The sequence below is a fragment of the Prunus avium genome, chromosome 1, assembly GCF_965620075.1.
Source record: "Prunus avium chromosome 1, drPruAviu1.hap1.1, whole genome shotgun sequence".
In the NCBI taxonomy this organism is placed as follows: domain Eukaryota; kingdom Viridiplantae; phylum Streptophyta; class Magnoliopsida; order Rosales; family Rosaceae; genus Prunus; species Prunus avium.
The window spans coordinates 2,307,040-2,324,312 of NC_142284.1; the positions used below are offsets into that span (position 1 = coordinate 2,307,040).

At 36.9% G+C, this 17,273-nt stretch overlaps 2 protein-coding genes across 3 annotated transcripts; both read right to left on the minus strand.

Annotated features, from left to right (window-relative positions):
* Positions 1–317: 317 nt before the first annotated feature.
* LOC110745981 (uncharacterized) lies at positions 318–4,241 on the minus strand. The gene is made up of 6 exons (XM_021946170.2): positions 3,473–4,241; positions 2,476–2,641; positions 1,877–2,053; positions 1,680–1,763; positions 1,031–1,112; positions 318–924 (listed from the first exon to the last, which is right to left on the minus strand). The coding sequence occupies exons 1-6, from the start codon at positions 3,871–3,873 to the stop codon at positions 488–490; spliced, it is 1,347 nt and encodes a 448-aa protein (XP_021801862.2). The 5' UTR covers positions 3,874–4,241; the 3' UTR covers positions 318–487.
* A 6,365-nt stretch (positions 4,242–10,606) lies between these two features.
* Positions 10,607–14,854, minus strand: LOC110745980 (TPX2 (targeting protein for Xklp2) protein family). 2 transcript variants are annotated; one of them, XM_021946169.2, is made up of 8 exons: positions 14,707–14,854; positions 13,663–13,756; positions 12,292–12,859; positions 11,971–12,059; positions 11,775–11,862; positions 11,590–11,661; positions 11,291–11,401; positions 10,607–11,112 (listed from the first exon to the last, which is right to left on the minus strand). In XM_021946169.2, exons 3-8 carry the CDS (start codon positions 12,853–12,855, stop codon positions 10,810–10,812), a joined length of 1,227 nt encoding a protein of 408 aa, XP_021801861.1. In that variant the 5' UTR covers positions 12,856–12,859; positions 13,663–13,756; positions 14,707–14,854; the 3' UTR covers positions 10,607–10,809. The 2 variants fall into 2 exon arrangements, with proteins under 2 accessions (XP_021801861.1, XP_021801860.1); XM_021946168.2 differs by lacking the exon at positions 13,663–13,756.
* Positions 14,855–17,273: the final 2,419 nt, after the last annotated feature.

Here is a 17,273-nt window from a genome sequence, read left to right on the forward strand (position 1 = left end):
ATTTGTTAGGTTGAGGCTAGAAATGAACCCCAAGCTTAACCCAGTAATTATAAGTTCTAGTCCAAATACAACCTTCTCAACCTTGTCCAGAATCTCCTGATCCATAATAGTTTTTGGTGATTCTAGCCATTAACATGTTTTTTTTATAAAGATAATAAACCATTAACATGTTGAAGTGTTTTAATATGTCATGTATTTGTAATTTATAATAACCGAACACACAGAGCTTCACCCATTTAATTCCTCTCAGCTTGTAAAATTTGGCGATATACGCAAAATAAAATTCCAGAATAGATAGATAAATGCATAGAGACATATTATGTTGAAGGTTTGAAGCCAATACAAACCTTTACCCATATAACTTATCTTAATTTGTAACAATTTATGTGTCGATGTGGAAATAGAATCCAAGAATATGAAAGCAGATAGAAAGATAAGACAGCTTATGTCTGAAATTGACTAGAACGACGCTCTTCGCACGGTACTATCATCTCCTTCGGGCAAATCTCTGCCCAGCTCCAAGTAACAATCCTTTCCCAATCGCGCCTGTGTGAAGTCCGCAAACCAGTGCCACAGTTCCACCTATAACTATCCATTTCCAATCAATCCCATTGCCATTTTGTCTTGTATTTTTTAGGGTTTGACCTTTTTCTTCTTCACCAGATGCTGGCTCCAAATAATTCATGCTTCCATCAGAGGACACCTTCGTGGTGATTCTAGCCATCAGGGCACATTTAGATGGAGATGCCTCTGATTTCCTCGCATTCTGGTATGCTCTCATACCAGAGTGTAATTTCTTGACAGTGCACCACATCCCATGACGGACACCCAACTTTGCCACATCTTTTGGGATCCCCATGTCTTCGTAGTGCACGAGGGTAACCTCACATGCAGATAACTGTCCATCCCCCTTCCGAGACTCGACTGCATTTATTTTTCAAATACAGCAAATGAGTATAAACCATTACATTGTCGCCAAGATTGACCAACTTCTTGTTGCAAAATCAGATTGTTAACCAACAATTCTTACCAGCCTTGATAATCCAACTAGAGAAATAATGTTCCACACGTCTGGGCTTGTCACGCTTAGGCAAACCTGGATATGGAACACCCTGCAATTTTGTAGCTCACACAATAAGACTCACAAACATATGAATTAAACCTGGTTATATATTTTATCTGCAAAATATAGTACACATGATGCTCTCTTAATATGGACAGAATAAATCAAATGCACAGCATGTAGAGATGAGCAAAATTATACTACAGAAGAAAGAAAGAAAAAATCATGTCTTGACTTCCAGGTTTCATGGTTTTGTTTTGTTCTCCAACTTTCAAATCTAACTCAAGTAAACCTGCCTGACCCATTCTTGTACTCCTTCGACAATGTGTGCCAATCAAATCAAACCACTTTCTTTTCAGTTACACTGGTTTAGCTTTTCTGATGATCAATTAGATTCAATCCAACACGTCTCAGATCTATCCTATGTTTGACTCATATCTGACCCTAGGTTTTTTTTTCTTCTCTAAGGTGAAAAATATGGAATTGCTCGCTATTACAGATCGCCATCCGTGTTTTTACAAGACCAACACAATGTCCTCTCTCGCTAAGTAAAAGAAGCAATTGATGAAAGAAAGCTATAATGCAAGCAACAATGAGGATAAGCTTTAACAAGTACCTTTGTCACACAATAATAAGTTTTTCCCGCCTCCCATATTCTTCGACCAATTAAATATTCCCGATCACTGCAGAAAAAAGGGAACTGCATCGCAGAGAAACAATGTGGAAAACAATCATTCATATTTTCAACTAGAAAGAGATACAAGGAAAGCATGGAATCAGCATACAATTGCCTAAATCCTTTGTTCCACAAACCTTTTTAATCCAGTGAACAATCGTAGTTCCAGTCTGAGGGCATTCCTCCAATATCTTACAATATGTAAGCATTGGATCCCATTTAGGTCGAAACTCATCATCCCAGAAGAAATCTCTGACCAACTCGTGAGTTGCATCCTCAAAGACAGTTCTACTACAGTATACAGTGGGGCCTGTCTGATAAGCAAAACCACTATAAGATACTAAACAAGAATCAGGGTGACTGAAATAGCTACATGAATCATTTTATTAAGCAATAAGAGAAAGGAAATTATAGCCAACAAATTTGTTAGGCATTTTCAAACGGACAACTAGATTTGAGAATATATGGAAAAAGGAATAACATATGTGCTTCTACAACTTCTGCAAACAAGATTGGCTAGAAGAACATCATACATGAAGATGTAGATGTCAATTGAGGATTATAAAAATATATGTGAAAAAAAAGCAACAGGTATACAAAATAGACATCCCTGCCATTAACAATTTCTTGATAAAACAACTATTTACATGTCGAAAGTTCTCAGACAGATGTTTTCAGCAGATGAAACACAGAACTTAAATGCTAAAGGGGAGAAAAGGTCAAAGTCAGAATCTACCTCAGGATCATGACGCCATGCTTTGTAAGCCATGCTCGGGGTAGACCTCTCCATCAAACTTTGCCATTCCATCTCTCCATCTCTCCCTCCAATTAAATTCACTAGGTGCTCCAAATCAGTTTCTGTGACAACATCCTGGACTCTCTTGGCACCTCTAGTGATGGATCTGTGAGAAGCGAAGTTATCATGAGGCAATGAATCAATGAAAGAGACATCAATATTCCAAGCACAAGCACAACAGTTTTCAAGGCAACAATAAGTGACAACAAAAACAGTAAAATTATAAGGATCGCAACACCTATACAACTAATAAAAGGGGTTACTCTTTGATTTCCAGTGTCTACTCAACAAAAGAAAATACTTCTTGCTTCTCAAGTGAATTAAAGAGTACATAGTAATCTGACATCCCCAGCAAACTAGCCTAACATAGCAGTAATAATACAAATAGCCCCAGTAACATTAATAACCATCCAACCCGAATGAAAAGATTGTAAAAATCCCATCATAAAGAAGAAAAAACCAAAAAGCCATTCAAAATTCTAACATCATTCTAACATCACAACCAACTTTGGAATAGGCAATTACTCTGTAAAACCGAAAGGCCATTAAAAATCACAGAGTTCAGCCAGTTCCACAAAATTCCAAGTGCGTTCTAGCCCTAACCGGTCAGCCATCATATGTATGGCTTCTTGCGTATCTGCCCAACAAATACGGAAGTCATTTAACTAAATCTTTTGGAAGTCCTTAAATTTGTGTTTTCAGTATGTTAAAAAAGTATGACTAGATTACATCTTCAAACTAATATGTCCTCCACTACACGAATTACATATTTAAAATGTTGAACAACAATATCGAATATCAAAATACATTGACAAAAGAATCCGAAAACATCAAATTCAAAATTTTAAAAAACCTATAAACTCAGGCGAAACCGTAACACAATTCAAATATGTTTACAAAGTTTTACTATTGAAAGCTGAAACAGCTAGATACTCACCCAACAATGTCGGTGCCGTCGGGTGAAAGCTTCGGCGGGGCTAGGGAAGCCGAAGCCGCCGAGTCCGGAGCCGAAGACGGGGCAAGTTTGCCTTTACTCTTGAAATTGGACCAAATCGTACGGCAAATGGAGAAAGCGGAGAGCGCCGTGAAAGCGAGCCAGAGCCGGCGAGCGCCGAAGCCCGGCGGCGCGGTCCAGAGGAACCGGACCTTGCTCCGAAGCCCAAGGAAGAGGAGGCCCGTCCACCTGGGCCTCCATGACCACCCGATCACCAAGCCTATCATGACGGCCAACCATATCGGGACTGCGCAGAGCAAAATGTCGACAAATGTTTCGGTTATCGAGGGTTTTGTGAAGAACTCAACCACATACTCCACCAGATCGTAGATCATCGCCTCCATTTTCTTTGAACCGAGTTTTTCCGAGAAAGTGTTTTCCCGAGAAAATGAGAGCTCAAGAAAACGGACCTACATCGGCGTTCGATGACCGATCCCTTCGATCCAATAGAATTAGGAAGAAGAGGAGAAAGGTAGAAAAATTCTAGAGAGAGAAACAGCGAGAGTTTCAGGCGGTTGTACGGTGATAGGACGTGGCAACGTCAGGACCGTTGATGGAGGTTGGGCTGGGTGTGAGTTGTGTTTCGTACGTTAACTTTTTGGAGCGTGGATTGTCTGGTATGCAGATTTTTTTGGCAGGTGAGGCACACGAGTGAAACAGAGAGTGGGCGTCTGAGATTGAGGTTAAAGGCCATGTGAGTTTTGGGGATAAGAACTCTTTTTTATTTTTGTGAAGTTAAAGGCCATGACGCTTGAACTGTTTTAAGAGACCTACGGATATTCTTTTGTCGCTTTGTGAAGATCGTGTGCTTCCCATGTAGATGACACATCAGTGGACTTGCAAGTCGTCTTGTGACATCTGGCACAAGTTTTACCTTATTCTTCCCCTCAGCGCCACGTGTACTCCATTCTATTTTTAATTTTTTTATTATTATTGATTGGGTCGGTAAAATAACATTTCATGCATTTTGGGATTTTGGAAATATGTGTTCAATAAAAGTAGTGGTACCGTACTTACGTTCATGGCAATTTATTTAATATATGTGAAGAAAAATGATAGTGAGATAAATTTACTATTAATAGTAGTCATGTTTTATAAAATAAATTTTTATTGTAAGGATATATTCGTATTTTATATGATAACAGTTAGATGGGGTAAATGATATTTCGATGTGATTTGAGTCTTTGCAAAGATAATCTTTAAATAAATGACTTTCAAAATAAACGTGAGTGAACATGAAAGCAATTCAACCCAAATTACAGTCACTACAATTGACTAAGAACGTTTCCACCAGTTGCCTTTGCCAGGGCAAAAAGGGAGCCCAAATCGCAAGTTGGAATTCAAGAGGGCCCACGCTGCCCAGGCAGTAGCTGGGGGTCCTAGCAAACTGGGCCAGTTCAAAGGTAAAAACAGTCTGGACTGTTGTTTGGGTTTGCTGACGTTAGTAATGACATCAGCAACGAATTTTTTATTATAAAAAAACTAAAAATTTCAGAATTTTTAAAAAATAAATACTTAGTAATATTCTTCACTTCTCACACTAAAACTCTATACAAATTCATCTTCTCATATCTTATGTGAATAGTAGTTGTCATGACAATGGTGGAAACACCACAAGCCTTTGCAAGGGCTGCCACTATTCACATAAATAGTAACAGCCCTTGTCTTGCCCTTGCCTTTTGTCCTGACAAATGGGTGGAAATGCTCTAATGGTGCCAAACCGGGTATGAGGTGTCTTCATTGCAATATTAGAGTGAAAGTGCGATGCTGTTGTTGTGAGTTGTGACAGTGTTTTGGCATTATCAACAAAATTGTCAAGACACAACATTAATTAATTAGGACTATGATGAGGCATGGGCATTAGATAAAGCATAATATTAAGCCCATTTTCTTGAGTCTGTCCATGGGCCAGGACTTTGATTTCGAAAGGTGAAAAGTAGGACTGGGCATTTCAGACTGAAAACTGGTCAAATTGGCCAAATTGGACCGATCAGTCTGGTTTTTTTTATATTATTTTTGTTGAATTTTCGGCGTTGAACCGAACTCTCGTTTAAAGTTTTAAAAGATCTTTTTTTTAAAATTTTAAAAATTGAACATTTTTCATTTCACATCTCGCTTGCTTGAAGGTTCTCTAAGATGATAAATGGCACATTATTAACATAATACATTTACATATAGAAAGCTATTGAAAGGAAGTTTCCGAGGCTAACACAACTTTGTGTTTGCAAAAATGTAGTGATTGTGATGCCCAACAAAATTCTCTCTTTCGCTCTTTGAAAATGGACTTTCCAAAGCATTTTAATTTGCTATTGAACACTTTATAGAATTTTTAAATGGTCAATCACAAAAAAGCACACAAAAGTATATGGAGAGGAAAAGAATTCCAAATGGCTTTATCGAGCATAGGAATTACTTTATATCCTACATACTCAAGATGTCTCTCCTCTTTTGACTCCCCTGGGGATTACAAAGTATAAACTTGACACAATATCTTCTGTGGTATCTCAGGATCCAAATTTGATGTTAATTCTCTTATGATTGTACGGTTTAATAATGGTCGCCAAAATCAATGAAAAGGATAGAACATGATTTGGGTTTAGCTATATCAATTATATATCTTATGTAAATATCTAAAAATGTGTTTTTGTTCCACACGCTTCCTCACATAAGTTAACAATGTGAAAAACATCATAAACGGTGAATTTCACGTTTACTTTTATGAACGGATCCGGCGCAATGTGCCAGAAGTAAATAAATTTTCCTCTAAGATTAGTAGAGCAGTAAGATGCTAATTCAGGTGAACAGCTATTCTGTTTGACAATTGATCTTTTTTAATGGATTATTTTTTTTGACAATTAGCCCACACATTGAGTGCTTCACTGGCACCCTCCTCAGAAGGACTGTATGAAGCATGCATATATGGCCCCTCATATACTATAGCAAACAGTTTCCACATTCATGAGGCTCACAATAAGCCATCTCTGATCAGGCCCCTACCCAGACCTAAGATTTAACTGCATAACTTTATGTAGCATTCTCATTTTCAGAAACATATGAGTACAGATTCAAGTAGATACATTAGTACTTGTAAGGGCATTAAATAAAACCACATGGTATGTGGGGGCTTAGGCTAATTTAGTATTGGTTTTTCTTTTTCTTTGTTGATACAACCGGTACTATAAAAAGGGGGAATCGAACTTAGGATCTTGAGTGCAAGAATAAATGGTCTTAAGTAACTACTTGATCTACAAGCCCCCGTTATAGTGTTAGTTTTTCATGCAGAAGTGGGATCTGACCCACATGGGATTTTATCGAAAGGGAGGAATATATTATATGGGGTAAGACTATAAGGAGTTGGGTTATGATGATGGCAGTCATAAGGTGAAAAAAGGAGTGAATTCAAAGCTCATCTTCATGCAACACATAAAGTGAAAGCTCTCCCTTGGCTTATATTCTTTGCAACTCCCCACAAGCAAAGCCAAATTGGCAGAAAAGTTCAACCCCAAAAAAGATGATACATTCACATACACAAACAAAACTTTGTTTTTATTTCTTCCTTTTCATTCAGTCATATTTTCACACAAGCCCCTATCACTGTTTTTCAACACACTGAGTAGAAACATATAGAATATGCACAAGGGTTGCATTTGAAAACAAACCCAGATGAAAATAGTTTTTTATTATTATTTTGGTTTGTCTCATCATCCAATTTGTCAAACATTTTGGCATACAAATAATGGATGTAATCGATCTTAGACTAATTCTCATATGCTTTACTGGACTAGATGTAAACCAGAAGAAATTAGTCCTACTTTAATTTCTTCTCCTCTCATTAAAAGAAGTGAGTGATTCTTGGTTGAGTTTGCTTTAAAGTAAAAACTACAAGGCCTGTGAATCTGTGATACATTACCTGTCCGGACTGAAAATCTTCTCATTTTGTTTCATTGTTCTTATTTTTCTTCAAATCCCATTTTTGGCTGTAAATGAATGGATGGAGAAAAGTAAACATTGAATGATAATACAAATGTTAAAAAGAAAAGGACAGATATGCAATATATATACTTACATGTTGAAATGGAACAAGATTGTCGAAAGCTCTCGGCATCAGGACATTGATCAATGATGCATAAAAAGGGTGTACATATGATCAATGGTCAGTAGGAAGGAATGTATTGCAGGCTTGTTTTGTGTTGGGGGGAATGAAGCCTGGTCCGAGATCATTCGGATGATCATGTTCTTTGCTTCAAAGGAATGGTCTCGAACCAGACAGCATTCCCCTCAACTATTTGTGACTCATTTGATCCACAGAGACAGAGAGAGAGAAAGAGAGAGAGAGAGACAACTGTTTGTGTATAGATTTTTATTTGGCCATGCATTGGTTTTCATGGGGCCTTTATATACGTGAAGATGAGAGGAGTGTCTTATGTGGGTCAGGTGACATGGTAGTGCCACTTTCCACGGCTTCCCTGTCATGCTTATTTGCTTTTCACAAAGCATTGGAAATCAATTTTAGGCTCCATTTGGTGTTAGTACCTCTCAGCCCTTTGGAGGAGGTTTAAAAAAGAAGGCCAAGTTGAGTAAGAAAAATAAAGAAATTTCATTTATTTCCTTACCTAATTTTGTTCGCTTCAAAGACAAGAAATTTTCTGCTGAAAAAAATAATAATAAAAATTTGTTTGTTCTTAGAACCAGAACCACAGCAGTACTAGGAGAAGGGCAAGAGTAAACTTGTCAAAGGGATTGACCATTTGATGTAGTTTGGTGAAAAAGATGAAGACCATTTGTTATTGACAATAAATGGCCTCAAATGACGGAGGGACTGGGTGCAGAATTCAAGTCAAAGCAAGAGCTTCTTTTAGCATGTAATTAAAGACAAGAAGAAACCTCTGTTACCTGCCCTGCTCTTTCTTGTAGCCTATATGTTATGATTGCTCTGGGATACTCAACAATGATTCTTAAGCTGAAGTTTAATTATCGGATTAGCTTATGGTAATCTTGATTTGGGTGTGTAAAGAGTCAAGGGTGTCTGCCTCTTTTGATTAATTTTCAAATGGGAAGATGGTGTGGATGATAGGTGGAAAAGCCTTCACCGATTAAGGGCATGTCCGTGCCAACGGGGTCTAGTCCAGAGGAAAAGAATCTTGACTTACAGACTATTGGTTTCATGTTCGAACCCCCACGACACCTTGGCAGTGTGTATGTAAGAAACCCCCTTGTCTAACTTTTAGCCAACAAAAAAAAGAAAAAAAAGATTTAAGGGCATGTACATCTCTAAACAGTGTGATTCCAAGCTTAAATGGAAAGAAATTACAGGTTGGCCAGTTAAAGATTAAGCAGATCAACCAAGAAAGGAAAAAAGAGAAAAGAGCAATAGATGGTGAGAGCAGTTATTTGAAGATTTAAAGTTGAATTCTGATATGGGTAGTCAAATTGTTAGACAGAATTTATATCAGACATCTACCAACACATGTTACACATGAAGAAGTGGGTTAAGAAGCAAACATGGCGGTCCTATGCCTTTAATAGATCCCCACATCCTGTTAGGCAAAATATAAGAGGGAAAAATCCTACTGCCCAATGTACTACCAAAAAAAGGACATAAACAATATGATCCTAGAAAACATGCACATGTGATCCATTGATAAATTGATAAGGCAGTAGGTATGAGTTGAGCTGTAAATCGAAGTTATTCCTATCCTGTTCTTACCAAGGTCTTGACCCAGTGCGAAAATGGATTGTGGGAGCTTTCCTCCTTACCCTAAAAACAGAAAGCGTCTTTGCTGAAATTACGAATTTTATTTTTTGGTAATTTCGAAGTCAACATTAGTTACATTGAGAAATTATTTCAATTTTCTGCAAAATCACCATTTAGGAATTCAGATATGTTCTAAGTTAGGATTGAAAGGCGTATAGCACTTATGTACTTGCCTAACACTCTTCTAATCTTGCCAACGGGGTCTAGCCCAATGAAAAAGGGTCTTGACCTATATGTTCGAATGGTGATTTGCAATAAGAATGAAGAATGACTTTCCTTGCAAGCGGCACCAAAGTAACCATATCCTTGTAGTGTCATGAGGCATGTCCTCCTTTGTTAAGAAGAGGGTCTGTGATTCTAACCAATTCCTAGATTGCGTATTATGTTAATAGGAATTTAAGATGATCATGCATTGCTTGTAGACTTGGGGGCAAATTGCAGTATACTTCATGTGAGGGGCTGCTGATGTCCATAATAATATGCCGTTCTAATGGAACACAGAGTGGACGCAATGCCCTCCGTGATATCGTTCCCTAATTAGGCTTCCGATTAGCGAGATAGAGACTGAAATGTGAATTTTGAACCTTGAACATAGTAGAAATGCCAATTTGCTAGAGTCAGTCGCTCACAAGTAGGGACACAGGTAAAGAAAAGCAAGAGGTGTGAACTCAAGAACTTAAAGTGGAGCAAAATCTAAAGCCTCTGTCCTTTTGACTGGGAATTTTGCTTCCACAAATGAGGCAAACTGTGCTCACAAAGTCGTTTTTTTTTTTCCTGTTCAACAACGAAAAACTACAACATTGGGCACTTTACTCTCTACGGATATCTTTTTCTTTTGTCTTTAAAGAACTTTTCATAATGAAGCTTACTACAATTTAATCAAATCAAGGATTTCCATCCCCAACAAAGCACAATTTCCACCTTAAAGAAAGCACAGATCAATGGGGCCCTTGCCTTAGCTTTTTATTTCTCTCTATTATAGTTACAGTAAGTAAACATCACTTCCCATACACCATGATGTAGCCTGGACATACAAGTACACAATCTTCACTGAAAACATGGATATTTTCATCATCTAAATGTTACAAACTTACAAAGTAAGAATATTGACTCTGCCGATAGAAATGCTATTTGTTTTCTGTCTAGGGGAAAATAAAAATAAAAAAGGGATGAAATTCATTTATTATAAACTGAAGTACAGACCAAAATTAAAAGAAGCAGGCAGATGGTGCCTCATTATTATTGTTTTTAAAACAAGTTGCATAGAGAAACGGGTTGACCTCCAACATTTAATTAAATTATTCAAACAAGTGCAAACAGTCTTCTTGGGAAATAAATAGCTCTTCATATACATGAGTGGATATAAATTACAGAAGATGTACACTTACATATTACACACAAACGATGCAGCAAGTCACTGCCAGTTACAGAAGCATGAAATGCAAATAATTTAGAGCAAGTCACAAGATTGAGACAGACACTGAAACTCTTTTTTTCTTATAAATTACGAAACTCACCAGAAAACTCAAGATTGAACAAAAATGTCCATATGCTGTCCATTTAGGCTGGCAGGAACGAACTTGTTCATCTCATCCACGTTCTTAGTCTCATCAATGAATTCAGAAACAGCATTACCCTTTCGGATGTTGATCTGAGCTTCACTTTTTGGAGAACCAGCATAAGTGGTGTCTTCTTTGCAGTTACCCATACTGTGACGATTTCCTCGACCAAAAGTTCCTTTGCTTCTATCTCCGTGGGATAGTTTGACTGTATCACTGCAGCTCTTCCTCCGGCCAAGCTTTGGTGATTTTGCACGAGTTGGTGGCAGCTGGCATCCAGAGAAGCAAAATATTAAGAAACTTGAGCCGCCGTTTACACATATATTAAAACTATAAATTCATTACTTCATACTTCCTCTAAAAATTTAGCAGGACCTGTGGTTTCAAATAGCATTTCAGTATCTCATACAGGGTAAGAAGTAAGAACGAGATAATTCTCTGTATGACCTTTTTAAGTTCAGTCTTCGGTGGAGGTCCCTCATGGTAGAAGCTTGGCATCGGGTTTGCCTTAAACATTAAACTCCTTCTCAGTTGCTTGATAGCTGCCTCCTTCTCGTCCTTGAAATTCCAAGATTGTGAAGCAGCCAAAGGCAAAGAAAATATTAGAATGATCAGCCTGAACTAAAAAACATTAACAGATCAAAAGAAGTGCCAGAAAGCAATGGACCCGCAGACACCATCTGTTCAACGTTATGTGTGAGTGCGAGAGAGAGAGAGAGTTAGAGAAACTTAAGAAAAAATCAAACCTTGGTCCTTGCTTCACTTTGAGTTTTTTCAGCCTCCAGTGCTTGGTGTTTCTCCTCTAACTTCGTGTAAAACTAAAATTTGACAGCATAATAATGGCTTAAAGTTAAGTTCTTAACTAGGGCCATTTTTCATCATGGAACTTATGAAATTAACTCCACACAATAAAAATCAGTGAAGGCACTACCTCCTTCCTTTTCTCCGCACGCTCAGTGCATCTAAATGTTGGAGCTGATGCAGCAGTTGCTCTGGACCTAATAGTCCGTGATACTGTGCTATGCATGTTCAAGGAATAGAATTCAAATTCAAATAAGAAATGAGTAGTAGGAAGAAGATAAAAAGACAAATGAATCCAGCTAAGACTTCAAATGGTAGTAGGATACGAAGAAGCAACAGAACAGGAATCATCCTCATCAAGATGTTTCTTCTTATCTGGTTGCAAAGGCTTCCTTGATATCAAAGGTGATATTGGCTGCATAGACAAAGATGTCATCAACAACTTTTACTACTTCAACAGAGATAATACATGCAATCAAGTCAAAGAAAAATCAATAGAAAATCATTCAGTATATTACAAACTTCTAGGTGCAGGGCAGGGATATGTTACAAAGTGACATCCAAAAGAATAAACAAGAACCAACCAATACATAGGGAATATTTAAACAACCAATATTGCATATCTAGGCTTAGTTGGCAGGAGCTACCTGGTTATGCTTTGTTGTATGAAGATGTCGCAGATCACTTGTGTTAGATAATTTATTGCCACCATTTCCGCAATCAAGTACAGCACTGACTGGACGAGTTCCACATAAAGCACGCTTTTCAGTCGCCAAGGTAAATGGCTGTGGAACAGTGTGTTTTGTTCTAGCATTTCCAGCAGCAGATTTTGATGTGTGATTTACAGATGCTCGTGACTTATTACTATCCTTTGTTTTCCGAGAATTCAGTTGAACCTTCTCCACAGGCTGGTCATTCTCAGAATTCAAGCCCACTGCATTCTGATCTTCATTAGATTTTTCAACATGACTCATTTGAGAAACATCAACAGAGTTTTCTGTAGTACATTCCTTCACTTCATATTCCTTTACTTCAATGCTCTCTTCCAAATTTTGGGGTTCACGATCTCCATTAATATGCTCATATGACTCAGAAATCGCATGATCGCTGGGAATTCTCTCATGATTTGAATCATGAGAAAGACCTTCTGAATAAACTATCACACATTCTGATTCCTTGTCCATGCAAATATCTGTAACTTCTATCCCCATTGCACTTGCAATACAGAAAAAGCACATAATTGTATCAATACCATTATACGTTTATCTGGTTTGCAAACTAATAGAATTACGGTTTTTAAGTCATGCAAATACAGAACAGGTTCACCTCAAAATAATACACATAAATAACTGAAAGATATTAGATACTATCCTTCTGGATATGCTGCTGCTGGGAAAAAAACTAATTTATTGTTGCTTACCAAAAAGAAGAAGATGAAGGACAGAGGGGAACAAAAGAAGATGCAAGAGAAGATTAAAGAGTGAAAAAGATAGAATTGCAATAAGTTACAATATAATGTGTTAAACATTACACGTTAGAAGGCACACCACATGAAGAGAAGAAAAAAAAAGAAATACAAAGCAATTGCATAACAGCTATAGTATCTAACAGAAATGTGACATGATTTTAGTTTAGGATACTCAACATGAGTTAGAATCATTATGATTTAGTTTCTAAAAGACAGATGAGAACGCCCCTTCTTTCACAACCACCCCTCCAAAAGCCAAAAAAAAAATTCCTGAAAGGACAAAGCTCCCCTATGTTTCACTTTTCCAAGAGGAGGATTTGTATACTAAATTTTCTGCAGATAAATGGAGATTACCCTGAAGTAGCAAAAGGAGATGATGGTTGAGCGAAAAAAATATGTCAGAGCAAGTGAGGAGAGATGATAAAGAATACAAACAATTAAGAAAAATTATTCCATTCAGTGAGTATGATGCATTTGGTGAGTATGAAAAGAGATGTTAATTATTTAACACAAAGTAGCAAGAGACAGAATCATTTGCTTTCCCACCAACCAGAGATGCGAAGACAAATAAAGGGAACAACACTAAGAAATAAAATAGGTAGGTGTGCTCATTCCATAATTCCAATGATGAGTCAACATAACACCTGAGAAATCGCCAAATAAAGTCTCAGGAAGAGTAACACAGAAGAAAAAGACTGCAAGGTGTTTACAAAGCAAAAGAGAAGCAATTTGTACTAAAGTTAAACTCAATAAGAGGCAATTATGCGACACAAGTATAAGTATATGATAAAAAAAGCAAAAACAAAGGGATTTCAACAAATATAGAATCTCTTTAATAAACGAAGTCACTTAATTACTTCACTTTCAAATTTCATGCAAACTGACAAATATGTAACCATACACTAAGCTTGAATTTAAAAGGTATAAGGATCTCACAACTCAAATCTTTTGGAGTAAATGCAAAACAAAACACACCCAATATTCCAAACAAACACCGAAAGAGCATATACAAGAAATTAGAACAAATAAAAATGGATTATCATGGTTAATTAGGAAGAAAACACCCAACCCAACTGAACCCAATATAGTGATTAGCTTCGGCTGAGTAAATAAGTTTTTTTTTTTTTTTTTTTTTTGTAGATTAAAAAAAATTCAGACATTTTTCTTTGACACATACACACGCAAACCCATTTCACCTCAAATGGGCTAACTTGTAATGAATAGTAACCACATTTGAGTAAAGGCTCTAGCTTTCTCATGCCCCAGATACTAAAAATACACCAAAATCCAAACAATTTCGTATCTTTTCTGTGCTGCATTTTCTCAGCATCCAAACAAAGATCTACAATGACGACCTTCACTTCACACACAAACCAAATAAGTACATACGCATACACATATATGCAAACAACAGATTCAAAAACCTGGGTATTCATAAAAAAGCAGCAAAATCAAGCCAAATGCACATAGAAGCATAACCAGAAACAGATCAAACGAAAACGGCACATTTCATGCATTCACAAGCATAGGCATTTGAAGCAGATCGAGAGGCAGAAACTGGAAGAGAAGGTGGCAAGCGTGGTAATTTACTCACGGTTTTAGTCCGAAGTTTGAAGAAGATGTAGAGGATTTCACTGTGTGTCAGTGAGCCTCTTCGCCTCTGTGTGCACGGGCCTTGTCTCGCTCGCCTTGTCGAGCTGTTATGTTTTCAAGCGCAGTGAATTTTCTGTTGCTTTCTTATATATGCGCACTGCCTCGTCGGCACTAGCGCCGTTTCTTAACGGCCTTCACCTTCTTCATTAATCATTATCTTGAAATAAATTAATGAATTCTAATTTTTCACTTTTTGCACACAAAAAAAATTAACGAGATAGAAGGATAAATAATATTTTAATATGTTAATTATTAAAGTAATTTTTCAATCTATACTTTTTCTAAAATATAGCTTCACTAGTCTAGTAAAACACTTGTTTTCCTACTCATAAATTCCGAGTTCAATTTTCGTCTCTCTTTTCAACTTTAGACCTCCTACATACGAAACATAAAAATATAACATTACTACACCTTAGAATACATTGGCCAATTAATAGTTCTATGTAATTTAGTGGTAATGAGGTGTTTTTTCATTAAAAAAAGAATAAGAGTGGTAAAGTACTATAATTTAGAAAGAAAGGGAGCTCCTTCTATTTTTCAAATTTATATACCTTGTTAGGAGAAAATCATTAAAGCATTATTTCTTTCTTTGACAGCATTAAAGCCTTCTTTTTAGATGCTTTGGTATGCCCAAAAATTAGCAAAAATAAAATAAACTAGATAGAGGCATCTATTTTTTTTAAGTGAAGGAGAATTGACCAACTACAAGCATTGCAAACTAACTAGCAACTTTGTTTAATTTATAAATGCATGATTTGGAAAATGTTGTACATTATTATTATTTTTTTCTTTGAAAGCAATGCTTAATTATATGATTTTATTTTTTAAATATATTTTTTTAACGGTAATTTGGCAAATTTGTTGGTGCTAAACGTGAGGGTTAGAGGCCTTGACAGAGTGGTTTGTCAAATTATGAAGAAGATGTTCATGTCTTAACCAAAAAGCAATGAAAGAGCAAACGTTCCATCTGTAATTATTGCATAGGTCCCCCTCCTTTGATTATTCCTGCTTAACCCTTTTGATAAAGCCCCAACACCCTCTAATTAATCTATCAATCCCTTTATTTTCTTTAAATGCACAAAATACCCATAATACCCATGATCATTCTCTTAAACTTCATTATTAACAGCTATGTCATTCGGGACATCTGCTAGGTGTTTTCCAATTTGATGTGTGATTGATTACTGATTTATTCATCTCATTAGAGGGGGGGAAAAAGGCAGGGCAGTGCAGCATCAACTAAAAATATACAGTATTTGTTCATTCCTTAACAGCTTTAAATTTGTAGGGTTATTAATTTTTGTGTGATACGGACAGTAGATGTTCTAAGTTTGATTCTCATTCCTTACTTCATTGTTGAGTTGCACGGTATATGATCGTACGATTCTTTTATCTTTCTCTCTTTCTTCTTTGCACTAGAATAGCATTAGTATAACCATCGGCCTAAAATAAGCTATTTCGAGACACCCAAATTAAGTTAACACCTTGGGATTTTTACAAATGCAATTACACATGTCTTCAACAATTTATGCATGCAACAATGCAAGACCTCCCTCAGCTAATTAATTTTTATCTATTCCAAAATAATAAGAAATGAAGATAGAGGATTATGACTGTTCAACCTCCCTCAGCTAATTAATTTTTATCAAATTAGAGAATCCTAAACATGCAGTGGGTGGGAGGAAAAGGGTCTAAACAATTGTGGGGTTAACCGAAAGTGAGGTTATAATTGATATTAGTGGGTAGTTGAATGGCAGATTAATTGAAGATAATGAAGATTATGGAGCAGATAAATGTGTAGTTAGTAATGGACAGGGTGAGCCGGTGGGTGGGTGTATTAAGCTTGTGAGCTGTGAGGCTCTATGACTTTTGTGGTGTAGTTGTTGGAGGTAGGAGAAAGGGTGCCATTTAAGGCATGTAATATTAAATAAATCATGTTCATGTAGGGACACATCCGTGATTGGGGCCCACATCCCCCATATCACGGCTTGAAATGCAACATTGAGCCATTGATCATGGGTCCCACATTGGACATTTTCACATGCCAACGGACATGATTGATTTTGTGTGTATTGTGCGAGTTCTCTTCTTCTTTGCTTTACTATGGATGGGTATCAGGAGAAACGGAACTTCCCCACGTCACTAACACATGAGAAATAAAAAGGCGATATTCTAAAATATTTTAATTATGAGGAGGGGGTTCGAATTCAGATGCAAGGTAGCATGCAGTGTGCATTCGCCAACTGCCTAACCCACATTTGCTAAGTTCTCCGATTCATTATTTTCTCTATTCTTATCACATGACTTCGGCATAATCGTTACCCATATAAAACCGTCGTAGTTAAGTTTTCCTCGTGCTTAGAGTCTCCTACCGAATGCACAATGCATTGTTAAATATAACAAGCAAAGCTCTCTTCGGTTGAAGATTAAATGAATAATCAAAAATTTCAAAACTTGATTGGGAGGATTCAAAGAGGCTCGTTCGTTTCTTTGATAATAAAAAAATGC